Source organism: Syngnathoides biaculeatus, chromosome 12 (genome assembly GCF_019802595.1).
Source record: "Syngnathoides biaculeatus isolate LvHL_M chromosome 12, ASM1980259v1, whole genome shotgun sequence".
NCBI classification, from domain to species: domain Eukaryota; kingdom Metazoa; phylum Chordata; class Actinopteri; order Syngnathiformes; family Syngnathidae; genus Syngnathoides; species Syngnathoides biaculeatus.
The window spans coordinates 30,198,961-30,215,280 of NC_084651.1; the positions used below are offsets into that span (position 1 = coordinate 30,198,961).

General features: G+C 41.9%; 1 protein-coding gene across 16 annotated transcripts in view; it reads left to right on the plus strand.

The window, feature by feature from the left end:
• Positions 1–16,320, plus strand: part of nvl (nuclear VCP like) — a 167,483-nt gene that overhangs the window by 99,631 nt on the left and 51,532 nt on the right. For all 16 annotated transcript variants that reach the window (XR_009797373.1, XR_009797372.1, XR_009797374.1 and 13 more), the window contains one exon: positions 5,297–5,359. Coding sequence is in view for 10 of the 16 variants with exons in the window: in XM_061836670.1 (XP_061692654.1) it covers positions 5,297–5,359 (63 nt within the window). In the remaining 6 variants the exon portion in view is untranslated. The remainder of the gene's footprint in view (positions 1–5,296; positions 5,360–16,320) is intronic.

The window sequence follows — 16,320 nt, forward strand, 5'->3', positions numbered from 1 at the left end:
TGACCTTTAAGACGGGCCTTAACATGTGGTGGTTTAAGCAGGGGAACCTTCCGTGGCATGCATGATTTCAAACCATGACGTCTTAGTGTATTACCAACAGTCATCTTGGAAACGGTGGTCCCAGCTATTTCAGGTCATTGACCAAGTCCTCTCATGTAGTCCTGGGCTGATTTCTCACCTTTCTAAGGATCATTGAGACGCCACGAGGTGATATCGTGCATGGGGCTCCACTCCGATTGAGATTGACTTAGTTTCTTCCATTTTCCAATGATTGCTCCAACATGGGACCTTTTTTCACCAAGCTGCTTGGCAATTTCTCCATAGCCCTTTTCAGCCTAGTGAAGTTGTACAATTTTGTCTCTGGTGTGTTTGGACAGCTCTTTGGTCTTGACCATGTTACAAGTTTGAGTCTTACTGATTCTATGGGATGGACAGGTGTCTTTATGCAACGAACGACCTCACACAGGTGCATCTGATTCAGGATAATACATGGAGTGGATGTGGACTTTTAAAGCCGGACTAACAGGTCTTGGAGGGTCAGAATTCTAGCTGATGGACAGGTGTTCAAATACTTATTTGCCGCTGTATCACACAAATCGTTAAAAAATCATACATTATTTCTGGATTTTTCTTTTCAGATTCTCTCACAGTGGACATGCACCTACGGTGAAATTTTCAGACCCCTCCATGATTTCTAAGTGGGAGAACTTGCAATATAGCAAGGTGTTCAAATACTTATTTTCTTTACTGTACGTGAGCAGCGGTATGGTTTCATGCCTAGAAAGAGTACTACAGATGCATTATTTGCCTTGAGGATGCTAATGTAAAAGTACAGAGAAGGTCAGACGGAGCTACATTGTTTCTTTGTGGATGTAGAAAAAGCCTACAACAGATTATCAAGAAATGCAGCCCAATGGGGGCACAAGTCAGTGCAATCTGTAGGCCGGTCCCAAGACCGGATAAATGCAGAGAACTGCATCAGGAGGGGCATCCAGTGTAAAACTGTGCCAAACAAATATGGACATTCATCCAAAGCAGGGGTGTCAAGCTCATTTTTGTTGCGGGCCACATTGTTGTTATGGTTTCCCTCAGAGGGCCGTTATAACTAAAACTAAACTTAAAAACTTAAAACCATGTTTAATCGCCTCATCATATTTACACTAGTTTTGAATCAGAGATCAAGTGTAATGGATTTTTCAGACATTATTCAGTTTTGGTAACAAAAAAATGCTTTATAATATCTCAACGTTAACCATTTATGTATGTGATAATTTGAAAATTTGGTACAGATTTTCACAAGAATCATAAAGGTTGACGCAGATGATTTGCCTCCGGGAACCGCATAAAATCATGCGGCTGGCTGGATATAGCCCCCGGGCCTTGAGTTTGACACCTGTGATCGAAAGAATCCCATACTGGATCAGTCGTGGCCCAGATTAACAACGCCCGTCCCCGGCATCGCTATTCTGCAAGCCGTCGGTGGAAATTCAGCTACTGTGGGTCGAAGACAAAGAAGAGGAGGAAAAGGTATTCGTCAGCACAAGAACAGGAATGGACAGATTCTACAACTAAGTGGAGTAACTTTGAATGTTGGGACTTTTGACAGGAAAAGCTCAGGAGTTTGTTGACACGATTAGGAGAAAGGTTGATATGTTGTACATCCAAGAGAGCAGATGGAAAGGTAGTAAGGCTAGAAGTTTAAGAGCGGGGTTTAAATTATTTTACCATGAAGTATATGGCAAGAGAAATGGAGTGAGGGTTATTTTAAAGGAAGAGCTGACTCAGAATGTCTTGGAGATCAAAAGAGTATCAGTTAGTGATGCGGCTGAAACTTCAAATTGAGGGTATTATGGATAATGTAACTAGCAGCTATGCCCCAAATTAGGATGTGACTTAGAGACGAAAAAGAAATTCTGGAAGGAACTAGATGAAGTAGTTTTGAGTATCCCAGACAGAGAGAGAGTTGTGATTGGTACAGATTGTAATGGACATGTTGGGGAAGAAAACACGGGTCATGAAGAAGTGATGGGTAAACACGGCATCCAGGAAAGGAACTTTGAGGGACAGATGGACTTTGCAAGAGAGATGGAAATGGTTGTAGTTAACACTTATTTGCGGAAGAGGCAGGAACATAGAGTGACCTACAAGAGCGGAGGTAGAAGCACGCAGGTGGATTAAATTTTGTGCAGACAATGTAATCTCCAGGTGGTTACTGACTGTACGGTAGTGGTAAGGGAGAGGGTAGCTTGACAGCATAGGATGGTGGTGTGTAGGATGACTCTGGTGTGGAGGAAGATTAAGAAGGAAAGGAATAGCAGAGAACCATGTGGTGGAAGCTGACAAAAGGAAAAATTTTATGCGGACTTTCGGAAAGAGGTGAGACAGGCTCTTGATGGATAGGAAGATGTCCTGGAAGACTGGACTACTACAGCCAAGGTGATCAGAGAGACAGGCAGTTGAGTACTTGGGGTATCTTCTGGTAGGAAAGGGGAGAAGGAGACTTGGTGGTGGAACCCCAAAATACAGGCAGTCATACAAGGAAAGAGATTAGCGAAGAAGTGGGACACTGAGAGGACTGAGGAGAGGTGAAAGGAATACATTGAGATGTGACGTAGGGCAAAGGCTAAACCAGACTCCTATTATGACATGTACACCAGGTTGGACAAGGAAGAAATAAAAAAGGATCTGTACAGGTTGGGCAGACAGGGATAGAGATGGGCAGGATGTTTAACAGGTAAGGGTGATTAAGGATATAGATGAAGATGTGTTGGGCCAGTAGTGTGCTAAATAGATGGAAAGAATACTTTGAGAAGTTGATGAATGATGAAATGAGAGTGAAGGAATAGAAGAGGATCAAGAAGTGGCAATGATTAGTAAGGGAGAAGTTAGAAAGGCACTAAAGAGGATGAAAAATTGAAAGGCAGTTGGTCCTGATGACTTACCTGTGGAGGTATGGAAGCAATTTGGAGAATTGGCTGTAGAGTTTTTGACCAATTTATTCAACAGAATACTAGCGGGTGAGAAGATTCCTGAAGAATTGAGGAAAAGTGTGGTCGTTCCCATTTTTAAGAACAAATGCGATGTTCAGAGCTGTGGGAACTATAGAGGAATAAAGTTGATGAGCCACATAATGAAGTTATGGGAAAGAGTAGTGGAGTCTCGAGTCAGGATATAAGTATCTGCAAGCAACATTATGGTTTCATGCCTAGAAAGAGTACCACAGATGCATTATTTGCCTTGAGGATGGTTTTGGAAAAGTACAGAGAAAGTCAGAAGGAGCTACGTTGTGTTTTTGTGGACCTAGAGAAATCCTATGACAGAGTACCAAGAGAGGAACTGTGGTACTGCATGCGTAAGTCTGGTTTGGGGAGAAATATGTTAAAATAGTACAGTACATGTACAGTATGAGATAAGCAAGAGAGTGGTAAGTGGTCCCATAGGTGTGACAGAAGAATTTAAGGTGGAGGAGGGACTGCATCAGCGATCACCTCTGAGCCCCTTCCTTTTTTTTTTTTTTTTTTTTTGTAATGGATAAACTCTCAGATGAGGGTAAAACTGGAATCCCCTTGGATGATAATGTTCGCAGATTACATTGTGACCTATAGTTGAAAGCAGAGAGCAAGTGGAGGAACAATTAGAAAGATGGAGGCATGCACTGGAAAGGAGAGGAATGAAGATTAGCTGAAATAAAACAAAATATATATGCATGAATCAGAGGTGTATGGGGGGAGAGTAAGGCTCCAGGGAGAAGAGATAATGAGGGTGGATGACTTAAAATACTTGGGGTCAACAATCCAGAGCTATGATGAGTGTGGTAAGGAAGTGAAGAAACTGGTCCAAGCAGGTTGGAACAGCTAGTGGAAGGTGTAAGGTATTTTATGGGTCAGAAGAGTCTTGGTTGTAGGGCAAAGTTTATAAAACGGTGGTGAGGCCAGCCATGATTTATTGATTACAAGAGACAACAGGAAGCAGAGCTGGAGGTGGTGGAAATGAAGCTGAGGTTCTCTCTAGGAGTGAGCAGGTTGGATAGGATTAGAAGTGATCTTACTGGAGGAACAGCCAATGTTAGATGTTTTTGTTTCCAGAGGAGAGTGAGTATGTTAGTGGAAGGGTGATGAGGACGGAACTTCCAGGCAAAAGAATGAGAATAAGACCAAAGACAAGGTGGGGGCTGGGAGAGTTGTTTGTTTGGTAGGTAGGGCCTATGACTGCCAGTCGGGGAGGTGGGTTTTTTTCACTTAGCTACATGCCAATGGTCCTGCCACTAGGGCTGGATGGCTGCTGGTCGTGGGGGCTACCCCTGTTATGGCCCGTGGCTGCTCCCTCGGTTCCCACCCTCATCATTCTCTTGTTGGGTCCCCCCCAACAATTAAGGGACATCGCCTTCCTTGGGCTGGGCTGGGACTGGCCGCATCGCGGGCCCTGCGAGGATAGGGCGGTGGCATTCTTAGCAGTTCTTGGGGTGCCATGGGGTGTGGGGGTTGGAAACTAATCTGTCTCTCTCAACGGGGTTGCTCTCAGGTGGATCTTCACTTGTAATTTAGTTTGTGCCACTTCAATTTAAATAGCACCGGGAGAGGGCCAGGCGAGTCGATCTGGCAGAAATTTAGAAAAGGCTTTCTGTTTACCTTTATTTTACTACAGTTCTTTGCTCGCCTCCCCAGTGATATAACACACCAGAATCTGGGTCACATCACCATTTGTTAGAGGTCAGGAAAAGAGGCCAAAGAAATCGCCATGTGACAGGTTAGAGTTCGACAGGTTAGAGTTCGACAGACAGACTTTATCCAGCTCTACTGATGTGTTGCCGGAACAGTAGACATGAAAGCCACAAAAGTATAGTCAAATCTAACTAGATGATGATAGCTCGTTCTCTCTACAAATTACATTGAATATACTTCTTAATTTTAGAATACAATTTCCTCGTGAGCATAAAAGTACTTAAAGCTGGTGGAGAGGCGGGTAAACTGCAGGTTTTGCTTCACTCTTTGATGTTATCCTCCATGAAATTTGACAAACACACCACAATTTATCAACTCCTCTGAGGTTGGCATATGATGCGAAGTACATTTAGCTTTGCATTTTGAGTTGAGTGACTGGATAGCAACCACAAAAATTAAATCGATGGAATAAAGCGTATATGGCTACGATTTGTTCCTTTGTATTAATTTACAATCAGGGAATATACAGCTGTATTTTGATCCTTTGCATTATCTTCATGTACTTTAAATTTGATTGGTTTGTCTAAATTAACTTTGACATTTCCCATTATTTGCCTGTGTTACTGTCTTTACAGGCAGTGGCCAACGAGTCAGGTCTCAACTTCATCTCTGTCAAAGGTCCAGAGCTCCTCAACATGGTGAGTCACAGACAATAGGGATCAAAGGGAAGGGGCAAACGGATATCTTGTTGTAGACGCTCCAAGTATTGTGCTACAGTAGTGTCGCACTAATCGCAGTCCGATGTGACTAACCAGACTAATCCACGCTTTCAGTATATTTATGCCTACATTTCAAACAAGTTACCAGTAGGTGAAGAGGTTTCTCAGAAAACTGAGACCCCACATTCATGACATACATACTTAAGGTTGTGCAATTGGGCAATTTGTTGAGTGGTGTGAAAAAAAAAAAGTGTGGTATTCAATCTATGAGGTCATCAATTTTGTGGAAAAACAGGTGTGAACAATGTTCCCTCTATTTCATGTCTGGGCATCCAGACAAGCTTCCTGAGCACACTGAGCACACTGAGGAGCAACATCAGAAGGGGTCACTGCAGCCACACACCTGGGATCATAGAGAGTTTCATGGCTGATTAAGAGAATCAAATTACAATAGCAATTTCCATTAGTTTACTGATAATGTAACTCATTTATCCTATTTAAAATGAAAAAGACAGAATTGTTCTCCCTGAATTTGATATATATGACGAGCATTTTGTGTACTGTTATGTCTGTGCTCTCATCTACTATTCGGGTATGTCAGGATACATTTTTAACCTTGCACACATCTCATTGATTTAATTCACAAATTCAAAGGCATAGTTTTTGCTTCGCCAGCTTTCTGGTATACTCACATACTTTGCCATGTGATCGTGGATTTGTTGAACTGACAGCATTGATTCATTTATTTCAATGGCAAGTAAAATATTGTCAATGAGAACATGTCACAGGGTTAGATTTTTTTTTATTGTTTGTGACAGTTCGTTCTTTTTCTCCCGGTCGTTTTTGCTCTCCCGCAATAATGTACCAATCTCCTCTCCCATCTTGAGTGTTTATATAATTCCGACAGCATTCAAATTACTTTTCTGATGAATGTATCATTTGAGGTAGTCCAGCTTCCATTTAGTCCATATTTTTCCATCGGAAAACTTGCTCAGAACTTTAGCGTCACTGCATGTTTTGCAGAGCAGATCTTTCTCACTTGAAAAAGAAAAGATCTCAACCAGTTTAACCATTTGTTTTTCGATTTGGACATATTCCGACTGCCATTCCATCTTAAAAGAACTGCAGTTCTTTTTTACTTTGGTTTGAGGAGTTGACATATCACATTTCACTGCCCGCTCGTTGCGCCATGATAAGGGGATAGCATTAGCATTACGTAACACCTCTGCATGTTATGGAGTGTTTAGAAGCAGAACATATGAGCAAGTACTATCAATGCCATGATTGGCTGTGTCGTTTAATTGCATTGTATCATATGATTGGCTGGACTCCTGTCACTCACTGAATTACAGCATCTGTTGAACATGCAATTGTCCTTGAAACCCTCGGGAAAATGGGTCATTCAACCCATTTGTTCGGAAAATTGGTGTACTTTGATTAAAAGTTTGATTCTAGCGGGGAAACCTTAGAAAGAGGTGCAAAGAATTATAGGCTGTTCAGCTAAATTGATCTCTAATGCTTTAAAATGGAGAGTAAAACCAGAGACGTGTGGGAGAAAACAGAAGACAACCATCAAAATGATTTGCAGAATAACCAGATTGGTAAAGGCTCAGCCAATGATCAGCTCCAGGATGATAAAAGACAGTCGGGAGTTACCTGTAAGTACTGTGACAGTGAGAAGACGTCTGTGTGAAGCTAATCTATTTACAAGAATCCCCCGCCATGTCCCTTGATTTAAAAAGGCATTTTGGGTGACAATTTTCCAAAGAACACATCAACTGGCCTAAACAGAAGTTAAGGAACATAGTGTGGATTGATGAGCGTAAAATCATTTCTTTTAGGTCCAGGGCCGCATACAGTGTGTGAGACAACCCTCAAACTCTGACTTCAAACCACAGTAGACAGTGAAGCTAGTGAATCATGGTGGTGCAACCATCATGATATGGGAATGTTTCTCCTACTATAATGTTGGGCCTATTAATTGCATTCCAGGGATCATGGATCAGTTTGCAAAAAACACAATACTTGAAGAGGTCTTTTTGGCTTATGTTGAAGACGGCATGCCCTTGAAATGCGTTTTTCAACCAGAAAATGACCCCAAACACACTAGTAAACATGCCAAGTCTTGGTTCCAAATCAACAAAATTAATGTCATGGAGTGGCCAGCTCAATCCTCGGACCGTAATCCAATCGAGAACTTGTAGAATGACTTCAAGTAAATGTATTAATTTAAATCTTTAATTAGAAAACCTTTGTTAATCTTTGGTCTGGAAACGCAGGGGAAATGCCTTTGTGGCGGTTACAGTCATGGTACGAAGCACCGGTTTGCTGCTCCGAAGGCTTTATTAGATCCTTTTAGCCCTCACCATCGACGTCTTCTCTTAAACACTACTCCTCCCCGGTCGCCCTCGCTAAACTTGGAAAACTGCACAAACGAGCAATTGCTCACGTTTCATTTCCATCCCTCCTTAATCTCACTGCTCCACACACCTGTGGAACCCCAACTCTCTCTGTCTCTCTGTCTCTGTCTCTCTCTCTCTCTCTCTCTCTCTCTCGCTCGCACGTGGAGAATTTAAATTCACTCACCTGCAGCATTGCCACATGATGATCGTAAACACAGTTCTTGAAGAAGTACCTGTTGGTGTCCTCTTCCAAAAAAGGCCTGTTTAATCCATGTTAAAACCTTGCGTTTGCTATCCCTCACTGATGAGGTTAGGCAATCCTTCCTCCATGTAAAAATGAACAGCACCATACAGACACATTTCTGAGGCCGTATCTTATTGGGAATTTCTTGAATCAGCCTTTGCTGGCCAAAAAGCCTCGTCCTCGAAGGGTGAATCATAATGCAGGGTCCATAAAGAGAAAAGTGCCCTGTCCGGAGCCTTGGAGGACACCCGAAAAGGTACCACAGTGCCTGTGCCATTTGCTACACAAGTGGTTGATTCCTCCCGCTAGATCCCAAAAAGGATAAAAGTGCTCCCAATTAGGAACCCATTCCTCCTGGTGGATCCCTAAAAGAATAAACGCGCACGCGGAGTCACCATCTCTTGGGTGCCACGGAGGAAGCTTTCGCTGGACACAACGCTGAGGTGGTATTGTAACTACATATTCAAAAAAGAAAAAAAAAGTTATCATAAACACAACACTAAGGTACAGTACAGATGTGAGCCGGTTAATAGCATGGACGAAAAGATGCGCAAAACAAGGGAAAGGGCGGTACAAGGGATGTTGCTGTGTCTGGCTTTGATAGTGCGCAAACAATCAGTTTAGGGGGTGAAGCCATTTGTGTTGTTATTGGTTCATGTCATGCTGGGAACCAATCACGGCCCTTGTATCACTGTGTCTTTACGCAATATGCCGATTTGGCTGTTTTGTTTTGTTTTAAAAAAAAAAGCGAAACACTGAAGCCGCAAAAAGTACTCTAAAAATGACAAACAAAATATTAAAAAAAAAGACACTAAAAACCACATACGCACTGTATGTGGTTTTTAGTGTATGTGATATGATCAAAAAGTGGACATATTCTAAAAAGCATGAGAAAAAAGATGAGTTTTCAACCTGAATTTAAAAACATTCACACTTGGGGTTGACCTCACCTCTGTTAGCAACTTATTCCATTTGTCTGCAGCATAATCGCTATATGCTCCTTGACCATGTTTGCTTTGGACTCTGCGCTCCACTATTTCACCTGAGTCAGTCGATCTCAGAGCTCTACTGGGTTTGTATTCCGTAAGCATTTCTTTCATGTATTCAGGACCTAAATCATTTAGTGATTTGTAGACCAGTAGCAGGACTTTAAAATCTATTCTAAAGCTGACTGGAAGCCAGTGCAAGGACTTTAGGATAGGCGTTACAGGTATATGCTCTGACCGCTTTGTTTTGGTCAGAACAGGACCTGCAGCATTCTGAATGAGCTGCAGCTGTTTAATACTCTTTTTGGGGAGTCCAGTCAGAAGACCATTACAGTAGTCAAGTTTACTTGAGATAAAAGCATGAATGAGCTTTTCCTGGTCTGCTTGACACATGCAAGACCTGACTCTAGATATGTTTTTTAGACGGTAGAAGGCAATTTTTGTGATTGATTTGATATGATTGAAAGTAAGGTCGGAATCAATCAGAACAGCAAGGTTTCGGACTTGGTGTTTGGTTTTTAAAGTTAGTGAGTCCAGTTGTTCACTAACAGAAATTCTCTTTTCTTTATTGCCAAAAACAATTGTCTGTTTTGTTGTGATTTAGTTGAAGAAAATTTTGGCTCATCCATTTATCTTATTTAGACAGTGGCACAATACCTCATGTTACGTGTGAACTTAGACTAAAATCCTCAAACTCAAGCCAGCAAAATATGACAGAGCAATTGTATTGCATTTAAGACAATTTAATCACACACACACAACAACACAACCCAAAAATAAAAATAATCAACACAGAATACAAGTTCAAAGACCGTTTAGTTGAGCCAAGCTATGAATAGTCACCAGAGTTGAACAACCAGGCAACATTCCAGAATTCCACATCACAAAAGAACCGCATCATAGTAACGTGAAAGTATGAAAGGAAAATAAAAATACATACACACACATAACACTCTCCCCCTTAAGGAAAAAAAAGTTACAAAGAAACTTTCTGTTGTAACACAACTCAGCAACACAAAACATGACAAAACAGAATAGAAAACAGAATAAACAGAAAATAAAGAAACCAAAACAGAAAAATACAACAGAAGTACCAAACATCAAACAACTTTACACCCTGGAGACTGATGCAGCGCGTGTAATAGCCTTCATCCAAGCACTAACTGGTTGTACCTGGCCGTGCCCTACAACATGCCCCAGGAATTCAACCTGGGCCTTTCCAAACTCACACTTTGCAAGATGGACAGTCTGTTTCCCTGCTGACAGTCTCTCGAAGAACTCCTGAATCCTCTTCCATGGCATAAACGATGACATCATCCATGTAGGCTTTGACACCTTCCAGACCCGATGTCACATTGTTGATGAACTATTGGAACATTGCTGGGGCATTCTTCAAGCTGAACAGCATCACTTTGTATTGATACAGTTCATCTGGTGTAGCGAATGTCGCAATCGGACCGTGAGCGGCATCTGCCAGAAGCTTTTCAGAAGGTTAAACTTACTCACGTATGTAGCTTGACTGTCGTAATCAATGCAATCATCCACTCTCGGCAGAGGGTAGGACTCAGCTTGTGACAGTGCAATTACAGTTTTTATGTTAGTGTAGAAGCACCAACCACCACCACCACACTTGGGCACAAGTACACTAGGTGAACTCCATGGACTCTCACAGGTTTCAATAATGTCACTGTCCAGCATGTAGTGCACCTCCTCCCGCAGAATCTCGCTCTTCGCAGGATTCATTCGATATGGGTGTTGTTTCACAGGCACAGCATCACCCACATCTATGTCATGACTAATCAGGCATGTGAAGCCAGGCACATGTGGATACAGTTGAGAAAACTCAAAAAGCAGAAGTGACATTTCAGCTTTCTGGTCAGCTGACAAATGTGTCAATTTTTCGTCAGGGTGAGCTATCACATCAGAATTGCACAATCCCGGTGAAGCATTGTCACTCAAATCATCCAACTTTACATCGCTAACAACATCATCAAGATTGTCATTGACCCTTGCATCATCAACAACTGTACAATCAGTACCTGGGGAGGAGAGTGTTGTTGCAATACAACTGTCTTATTTGTTGTTTAAAAATTTTCAGACTTATCAGTAGGACCTGAGGAGTTTGTAGATAAGTCATCAGCCTCTGAGGCTACAGAATGAACCATGAATGTATCTGATAAATCAAAAATGGAATCATTCAGCAAAGAAGTCTTGGAAAAAATGTCTTTTGACATCGAAGGAGTCACTCCATGAGATGGAAAAATACCCAGAACATCATACTCCAATTGCTCTGTGTTGGGCGAACACTCCGGAGAAACAGTGAGAATAAGATCAGTGCCAACTTGTGCCCCCATAAGATCATTGCCGATCAACAAATCAACACCTGGAACTGGAAGAGAGTCAAGAACACCAACCTCAATGGTGTCAGAAACCAGATCTGAAGTCAAATTCACAAAATGCAACGGAGCAAGAGAATAGCCACTTATACCCTTAATAATAATATATTAGTTAGCTGAAGACTCTGCAGAAAAAGGCAAAACATCCTTCAAAATCAGAGAATGCAGAGGTCCAGTGGCCTGCAGAATAGTAACGGGCCTTGGGGGAGAATTATGTCCCATAAGTGAAACCGAATCATTGTGAATAAAAGGCAAAAACTTCACCGGAACTCCAGACTCTAAAAGTTCATTGTCAGAACCAAAACTCTCCTCAGAACCACCTGCCAAGGAAGGCTGGGATGTGATATATGCACAGGCATTTGGGGAAACCATGGACTGATTTTTGTATTTGAGCGTTTTGCAAGCAGAAATCAGGTGACCGAACGTCTTACAATAGGCACAGAAAGGTCCTTTCCTGAGAATTTGAACCTGAAAATAATTATCTGCCAACACCGCTGCATCATGTAAGGTATTAATAGTCCGTTCATCCAAGTAAGTCCTGAGATTGGAATGAACAAACTGCTTAAATTAATCCATCAAAACTAACTGCCTCAAACTCTGCCAATCTGAAGCCCCCTTCGAACTACACCACATATCAAACAAAGTTTCCTTTTCTCTAGCAAACTTTACAAAGCTCACATGGTCCTCTTTTTGAGTACTTCCAAATTTGTGATGGTACGCTTTGGGCACTAACTTGTAAACTTCCAGTAGGGTCTTTTTCACAAAATCATAATCAGAACTTTGCTCGACAGAAAGGGCCGAATATGGATCCTAAGCTTTTCCTTTTAAGACTATTTGCAATAGAATAGTCCATGACTCTTTAGGCCACTTGAGATTTTCAGCAACTTTCTCAAAGTAGAGGAAGAATTTATCAACTTCTTTTTCATTGAAAGGAGGGACCATTGTGGCATACCGTCGAATATCAAAAGATGAAGAACCGACCGAAACAGAGGACCTTTCAAGTTTCTTGAATTCAATCTCGTCTCATTCAATTTTTTTAAGTTCTATGTCTTTCCATCCTCTCTTTTTCAATCTGAAGTTGTAATTCCAGTTTCTTTAATTCCCAAACCTCTGAAGGTTCCTCTTTTACCAAGGCCAAAATATCAGGAACAAAAATGCTCTCATCAATGTCAATCAATGACTCGGAAAAATTTTCAAAATTTTAATTTTTCTCATAGCAGATTTGGCATCAAGTCAGAAATGACGAGCAAGTTGCAGAAGGTCAGACTTGCGTAAATCACAGACTGATTCAGGGGTAGGGGACCTAATGAAGTCTAAACTCAATTTTGCTGGCTTCACAGTTTAAGTTGCACATATGCAGCAAAAAAAAAAGTGCTTTTAAACAGATGTCTCAAATGTCAGATGAATTTGATCCAGGACGAGCCCCCAATTTTGTTACATGTGAATTTAGACTAAAATCCTCAAACTCAAACCAGCAAAATATGACAAAGCAGTTGTATTGCGTTTAAGACAATTTAATCACACACACAACAACACAACACAAATATAAAATAATCAACATAGAATAGAAGTTCAAAGACAGAGTAGTTGAGCGAAGCTATGAATAGTCACCAGTTTAACAACCAGGTAAATGTTCTTTCCAGCGAATATACCAAGTGAACCAAATGTCCAGAAATGTCCAAGAATGAAAGGCAGAATGCAGTGTGGCGTGTACTTGTCTACTTGTCCAAAGAGTGGTGGTAAGAAGCTCTGTTGATGGTCCTTCTCAGTCTTCTTATACAGGCACCTCTCAGAACATTCCATAATTCCACATCACAAAGATCTGCATCACAGTAACATAAAAGTATGAAAGGAAAATAAAAATACACACACATATAACACTCAATTGTACTGTCGTCATCTGGAGACACTGCTAAATATAACTATCATCTGGATACCTATGGTAGTCAAAATTAAAGTTTTGAAGAATTTGACCCTAGGGTAGCACATACAGGCTGAACAGGAGATGTCCAAGAACTGCCCCTTGAGGGACCCCATAGGCCATTGTCATTTGCTGAGACTGAGCACCTCCAATGGTCACAAAGTAGCTCCTTTCCTCCAGGTAGGACCTAAACCATTGAAAGACTATTCCATTTAGTGCTACCCACGTTTCCAACCTGTTTAGCATTATATTGTGTTCTACCGTATAAAAAGCCGCGCTGAGATCCAACAAGATCAAAATTGACACCTTTCCTGAGTCAGTATTCAACTTCATATCATTCAGCACTTTAAGAGCAGATTCTGTACTTTGATGAGTTTGGAAAAAATTACTTTCTCAAGAATATTGGCTATGAACGGGAGATTTTAGATGAGTCTATAGCTTGCTAACATGGAATCGTCCAGTGCTTAGTTTAAGAGCTTTGGGAAACTCGCCAGACCAAAGTGAGCAATTGATTATTTGCTGCAAAAACTCCACAGCCACCTCTCCAAATTGCTTACATACCTCCACGGGTATGTCATCAGGACCAACTGCTTTTCTATTTTTCATTTCTAGCTTCCCTCTTTCTAATCATTTCGAATTCCTGTTCCTTCACACTTGCCTCTTTCACTCTTCCTTCTCTCTCATCTTCATTATTCAACTTCTCAAAGTATTCATTCCATTTAGTTAGCACACTTTACTAGCACAGTCAACACATTTCCATCTCTATCCTTAATCACCCTTACCTGCTGCACATCCTTTCCATCTATTTCCCTCTGTCTGTCCTACCTATAGAGATCATTTTGTCCTTCTTTTGTGTCCAACCTTGTGTACATGTCATATGGCTTATTTAGCCCTCGCCACCTCTACCCTTGCCCTACGTTGCATCTCAATGTATTCCTTTCACCTCTCCGCAGTCCTCTCACTGTACCACTTCTTTGCTAACCTCCTTCCTTGGATGACTAAGTGTATTTTGGGGTTCCACCACAAAGTCTTCTTCTCCCTTTTCCTACCAGAAGACACCAAGTACTCTCCTGCCTGTCTCTCTTTTCTCTCTTCTGTCTCATTTCCACTTTTAAATATTTATTGAACTCTTATAGTGTTTTAATTGTACTTTTTCACAGATTTTTTTTTAAAAGTGTTTATGCAATTAGTTAATTTTGAGTAACCACAATCTCTATTATTGGGTGTGTACAAATGTGCAACCACATTTGCTGAGTTTATTTTTACTTCTCTCCTCAAAAAGATTTGTTTTTTCAAGCTAGATAAGTTATACGTCACATCTATGGTTGAAAAAAAGCATCCTTGATTTTTTTTCCTGTTTATCTGCGGTCAGGTCGCAGGGAAGCCCAGACTTCGCTCCCCACAGCCACTTCCTTCAGCTCTTTTGGGTGGAATCCCAAGGCATTCCAACGCAAGCCGGGAGACGTGGTCTCTCGAGCGTGTCCTGGGTCATCCCCACGGTCTCCTCCAGGGTTAAGGTTATGGTTGGAAGGAAGCTTAAGAAGACAAAGGAATAGCAGAGAACCATGTGGTGGAAGCTGAGAAAAGAATGTTGTGTGGCCTTTCGGAAAGCGGTGAGACAGGCTCTCGATGGACAGGAGGAGTTCCCGGAAGACTGGACTACTACAGTCAAGCTGATCAGATGGAGAGGCAGAATAGTTCTTGGTGTGTCTTCTGGTAGGAAAGGGGAGAGGGAAACCTGAACTCCAAAATACAGGAAGTCATACAAGGAAATAGGTTAGGAAAGGAATACATTGAGATGCGACGTAGGCCAAAAGGTAGAGGCGGCAAAGTCTAAACAAGAGGCATATGACGACATCTACACCGGGTTGGACACGAAAGAAGGATCTCTGCAGGTTGGCCAGACACAGGGATGGAGATGGGAAGCATGTGCAGCAGCTAAGGATGATTCAGGATCTTCTTCTTTTCCTTTCGGCTTGTCACGTTAGGGGTCGCCACAGCGTGTTATCTTTTTCCATTTAAGCCTATCTCCTGCATCTTCCTCTCTAACCCCAACTGCCATCATGTCTTCCCTCATAACATCCATCAACCTTCTCTTGGTCTCAATGTACTCCTTCCGCAACCCACTTCTTCTTTGCGAATCTCTTTCCTTGTTCGACTTCCTGTATTTTGGGGTTCCACCACCAAGTCTCCTTCTCCCCTTTCCTACCAGAAGACACACCAAGTGCTCTCCTGCCTGTCTCTCTGATCACCTTACCACATAATGGATAACACCGTCAATTTCAAATTTTAAGTCTCATCACTCGATCTGATACTCTTTTCACCTCCAAGACATTCTTAGCCAGCTCTTTCTCTAAAATAACGCCTTCTCCATTTCTCTTCCCATCTACTCCGTGGTAGAATAATTTAAACCCTGCTCCTAAACTTCAAGCCTTACTGCCTTTCCACCTCCTCTTTTGGATGCACAATATATCAACCTTTCTCCTAATCATCATGTCAACCAACTCCTGAGCTTTTCCTGTCATAGTCCCAACATTCAAAGTCCCTACACTCAGTTGTAGACTCTGTGCATTCCTCTTTTTCTTCTTAAGATGAATCCGGTTTCCTCCTCTTCTTTGTCTTCGACCCACAGTCGTTGAATTTCCACCCATGCCCTGCAGTTTAGCAGTGGCGGGCGTTGTTAACTCGGGCCACGACCGATCCGGTATGGGATTCTTTAGATTGAACGCTCATATTTGTTTGGCACAGTTTTTACGCCGGATGCCCTTCCTGACGCAACCCTCTGCATTTATGCAGGCTTGGGAAGGCCTACAGATTGCACTGGTTTGTGCCCCCCATCGGGCTGCATTATTCAGGATAGTGATGGAAATGTGTTGACTGGCTCTGTTAGTCTGCTAAATAGATGGAAAGAATACTTTGAGTAGTTGATGAATGAAGAAAATGAGAGCAAAGAAAGAGTAGAAGAGGCAAGTGTGAAGGACCAGGAAGTGG